Raw genomic sequence first — 5,292 nt, forward strand, 5'->3', positions numbered from 1 at the left:
TCAAACTTGTAAGATATGTTAATTAGCTAATAAGGTGTGTGTATCTATCTATCTATCTATCTATCTATCTATCTATCTATCTATCTATCTATCTATCTATCTATCTATCTATATTTGCGTGCGTGATAGGGATATTTTTGTCATAAAAAAATAATTTTCTGCTTATTTTGAGAAACAGAAATTTTCTGATTCTTCCCAGAAGCAGAAAAACTGCTTCTGATTATTTTTAAAAGTATTTTTACAAATTTACCAAACAACTTTCTTTTTTTAAAAAATATTTTTTTCTCAAAATAAGTATTTATTTTGGGAAATAAGCAATCCTAAACAGGCTATTAGTTTCATTTTATTAACGCCAGCCACTAATTAAATTCTCTTAATTGCAATTACACCAAACACTTCACAAATTAACTGCGAACAATGAATCTAATCACTGCACTACACATTTTCTATACTCCGCAATCCAGCTGACTTGCTTCCACATTTTTCTGCATCTCTTTTTGGGGTTTTCCCAGCCTTGTTTCAGTTGAACCCTTCATTTCGATGTCTAATTTCTTCTTGCTATCGCGATAGATTGCGTATAAAATTAGTTGCACACATGCTAATAAAGATCCGATTGCATTTGGTACCTATCAAAACAATACTAAGTAGTCTCCATAACTTAATTTATAACCATAAATCTAATGATCATTGAAATAATGATTCAGTGAGTAGTTATTTTTTCAGCCCCTATAAAATATGTGTGAAAAATTAGCCATGAAAAGATGAAAGTCAAAGTCACTGAATTAATGTTTAAAATTAAAGCTACTTACAATGATGAAAAGGTCCTTCCCAAGCAAGCCATAGATTGCCCATGAAGTGCTAGAGTTGAAAATAGACAGTGACAAGAAGAAAGGCATATACTCCACACTTCTAGATTTGATCACCAGTCTCTGCATACAAAAGAGAGTCAACCAAAATTATCATTTACGAATATAAGTTATATACATAATAACAAATTAAAGGAGCTTTCTATAATAATTGTTAACCATATCATAACCGATCTTCTGGAATTAATTGAGCAACACTGATTGTTTAAACAAATTAAATTATTAGTTACGTTTATTAGTTAACTCCATGTCTTAGGTGATTTAGAGCCCGTTCGAGTAAGTTGACATTAAATAGTTGATAAGTTATTGACATTCAATAGTTGATAAGTTGTAAGTGTTGAAAAGCATTTTAAGTGTTAAAATTGATTTTATAAATGAAGAGTTATGCGTTATGTATAAAGATATTGAAACTAAAAGTAAATGGTTAATGCGGTAGGTGAAAAAGTTCGGATACAATGTTTTTTTTTGTTAAAATAACTAAAATATTCTTTATATTTCAATTAAATAATATAAATGATAAAACAGTTAAGAAAATTGATCACACCAAAAATGCTAATAAACTGAAAAGTGAAATAACCATCTTACGTTTTTCAATCGATTTTATTTGTTTATAAGCATATCAAGTATTCACCAATCTAAACACGTTAATAAGTCAGAAAATTACTTTTGAACTAACTTAACCAGCTTATAAACTTAGTAAATTACCCTCTTAAAGATACACTTAAATAAGATTAAACAGAGACTTACCATTACAGTAAGAGGAGCGCCAAACATCATAATACAAGTAATGGCAAAAGCCAAGCCACAAAGAAGCTTCCTTTTATCTCCATGGAGTGTTAACACGGAGACAAAAGCCACAATTGAGAAGATAGAAAGGACCAAAAAGAGAATTCCAGAGATCTTAAACTTCTCTCTTTTGGGTGCAAATATAAGGAAAATCAACACATAAATTGCTTCCAAAACACCACCTATGGATGCCAGTACTGTTAACAATGTGTTGTCTGGTGACACGAAAGGCAGACCGTACCTGTTTTTATCAAAAGTAGAATTAATTAAACTCAATATTTGTTTTAAAAAATTCAAAAGGTAAAACTCGACCCTTCTATACTATATTTATAAAAAACTGACAATTTTATCTCCCTTCGACAACTATGTGGCTATACACCTACATTAATTAGCACTCTACATTGCATGTTCAAGTTTTATAGCCCATTTCCTAGCTCCTACTTCTCGATATTTTGTTTTGTTTGTAGATCCCAAACTGAAAGAGAAAATTTGTAAAATATTTTGGAATCAGGGAAGTGGAAAAGAGAATAATGCACCGTAGGAGTTGCAGAATCCTTGTGATGACTTTCTATACGTACACATTGTAAAAAAAATTGTCATCTATTTAAAATTGAACTATTATTAATTTTTATTTGTCTTTCTTTTATACAATTCTTTTCATATTGGTGCAGGGTGATTGACATAGATGCTTGCTCTAGAAGTCTTGTATGATAAGAATGTGCTTTCTAAGCTTAAAGGTAAGTCTACAGAGTGGCAGTCCGACCAACTATGTTGTATGAAGCGGAGTGTTAGCCGGTTAAGTACTCTCATATCTAAAAATTGAAGGTGACGAAGATGAGGATTTTGCGATGGATGTGTGAACTTACTCGAAGAGATAAGGTTAGAAATGAGATTGTTCGAGAGAAGGTTGGAATAACTGTGGTGGAGGACAAGATACGAGAAGTAAGATTGCGATGGTTCTTTCATGTGATGAGGAGGGACACAGATACTCTAGTATGGAGGTGTGAGATACTGGATATGGATGGTTTGCGCCGTTTCGCCCTTCTGATGACCCAAACGGCCCCGCTGACCCTGCCGTCCCACACGTCCCCGCTCCTCAGCCTTCCTGGGAGCCCCTGGTCCAGTCCCCGTGCCCACCCCTTGAACCGTGTGCTATATCACACCGATTTGGCCCAAAATTGATCTATTCGCGCCATTTCGCCCGTTTGACCAACCAAACAGGCTCGCCAACTCCGCTGGACCACATTCCCTTGCTCCTCAGCCTGCCTGGGAGCCCCTAGTCGATTTTCGGTCCAAAACACTCCCGAGCCCCTAACCTACCCTCGGAACCATGGGCTAGCACATCAATTTTACCCAAAAATGGCTCGTTCGCACTGTTTCGCTTATTTGACCACCGAAATAGCTACGCCGACCCCACCATCCCACACTCCTACGCTCCTCAGCCTGCATGTGATCCTCCGATCGATTTTCGATCCAAAACACGTAGAGGTAAGAAATATTGGAGGGAGGTGATTAGGCATAACATGGAGTAGTTACAGTCTACGGAGGACATGACCCTTGATAGGAAGATGTTGAGGACACGAATTAAGATAGAGGTAGGTAGGAGTACATCCATAATAGTAAGGAAGAATGCTTTGTAGTCTCTTGTTCGTGGTGTTTTGGTGATGTCTATGATTTTTGTATAGCTAGTTTATAGTATTACCTTATGAGTGTCTTGTTTCCTTTATTATCTAGCGGTGTGATATCCCTTATTGTTGTTTGATTTTATGTTTTTTGTTTGTTACACTGTTACCTGTCCTGAGCCGGGGGTATATCGAAAACAACCTCTCTATTTCACACGAGGTAGTGGTATAGACTGCATACACTTTTTCCCTCTCCCCTCCAGACTCCACTTTAGTGGAAATATCCTGGATATGTTGTTGTCGTATTTTATAGTTCTTTTTATAATTAAGAGTTTATAGGAGTGAAAGAAGCTTACCAAGTTGAGAACAAGCAGTTGAACAGACTCATTAGATATGGTACCCCTGAAAATTTTTCTGTTGATCTCTTCGTGATAATCCTTTTGAATGTAATCCTATAATGTCACATTTTTGTAATTGAGTTGTAAATTAGTTTTAATAAGACAGAATAAAACATAAGTGGAGCATACTCACTTGCAAAAAAATTAAAAATTTAAACTTGAAGCTAAGAAGACTTACATAGGTGCCAAGAAGAGTAATATACCAAAAACATTTCCTATTCAAAGAAAATTAAATAAAGAAAAAAGACATGATCATATATGTATCCAACTCAAATAAATTAGACTACGAATAAATTAAACACATGAAGAATGAAACAAAATTCCCACCGAAAATTCCAAAGGTTGTGTGGAGAATTCTGATAACACGTACATGACGCATGGTAGAGAATTCTTAAAGTAGGAGAAGTGAAATATCCTTAGAATCAGAAGCAAAAAGGTGAAGGCATAATAAACATGAGTAGTTTCTAGGGCATATATATAGTTACATAAAATTGTTGATTTGCTGATGAATGATCCACTACCTTAATTTTGCTTGCTTGTTCAGCACTAGAAAGTGTGGTTCACGCCCTACAAATTAATTAATGCCACTAATTTATTACTTAAAAGGAAAAATCATCGTTTCCACCTTAAACTATATCCGAAAAGTTCAAGACATACGTAAACTATTAAAGTGACCTAATACACACCTAAACTACTCAAAAGTGAATTTTTTACCCCCTAAAGCTGACGTGGAAAAAACATAATTATTTAAATAAAATAAAGCACATCTAAATATAAAATTAACGAAAAAAATTAAAAATTCCCCTCCCCCACCTCCAAACCATCTTCTTCTTCATCACCCCTCAACCCCAAACTCTAACCCCACCCCAACCAATACATCTTCTTCATCACTCCCACCCCCAAATAACGCAATTTCTTCACACCCCATCCTCTACCTCCACCGAATCAATGTCAATTTTACCATGAACAAAACCAAATTGAATTTGCTGTTTAAATGGAAAAAACAAATTTTATAAAAGAAGAAAATATAAAAAACAAAACCAGAATCCAAAGAGATATGTCAGAATGAATATGTCAACCGGAATCCAACGGTTAAGTTGGTACCGAGTTGGATGACATCTTGATATCAAAATATTTTCTTTTGTGTTCTAACTAAGCTTAAACTGGCTCACCGGAATCCAAATTGGATTTGATGTTTTGAATTTGTCGGTGTTCCGGCTGTTAATAGAACTTTTATTGAAGGGAAGAAAGGCTAAGGTTTACAATATAATCTGAAAAGCATAGAACTAACTAAAACAAAAGTAGGCTATATATACATAGCCAATAACCTAAAGGTCCATAAACTAAAGGCCCAATAACATATGGGCTAACATCCCCCCCTCAAACTCACAATGCAACAGCAATAAGCATTGAGAGTTTGTCACACAAAAAACGAAATCGAGACGCCGACTGAGCCTTCGTAAAAAGGTCAGCAATCTGCAAAGACGATGGAACAAAAGGAAGCGATATGGTCCCGAGCTGTAAATGATGACGGGTGAAGTGACAATCAATCTCAATGTGCTTCGTACGCTCATGGAAGACAGAATTCTTTGCAATTTGTACCGCACTTTTGTTATCACA

The 5,292-nt window shown here is 35.2% G+C and overlaps 1 protein-coding gene across 2 annotated transcripts; it reads right to left on the reverse strand.

Annotated features, from left to right (window-relative positions):
- Window positions 1-360: 360 nt before the first annotated feature.
- On the reverse strand, window positions 361-4,143 carry LOC107867700 (bidirectional sugar transporter SWEET1). Of its 2 annotated transcripts, none has more exons than XM_016714059.2 (6): window positions 4,000-4,143; window positions 3,851-3,887; window positions 3,631-3,726; window positions 1,614-1,893; window positions 810-929; window positions 361-640 (listed from the first exon to the last, which is right to left on the reverse strand). In XM_016714059.2, exons 1-6 carry the CDS (start codon window positions 4,049-4,051, stop codon window positions 599-601), a joined length of 627 nt encoding a protein of 208 aa, XP_016569545.1. In that variant the 5' UTR covers window positions 4,052-4,143; the 3' UTR covers window positions 361-598. The 2 variants fall into 2 exon arrangements, with proteins under 2 accessions (XP_016569545.1, XP_016569544.2); XM_016714058.2 differs by having other exon boundaries at window positions 361-626; window positions 4,000-4,142.
- Window positions 4,144-5,292: the final 1,149 nt, after the last annotated feature.

Source organism: Capsicum annuum, chromosome 4 (genome assembly GCF_002878395.1).
Source record: "Capsicum annuum cultivar UCD-10X-F1 chromosome 4, UCD10Xv1.1, whole genome shotgun sequence".
NCBI classification, from domain to species: Eukaryota; Viridiplantae; Streptophyta; class Magnoliopsida; order Solanales; family Solanaceae; genus Capsicum; species Capsicum annuum.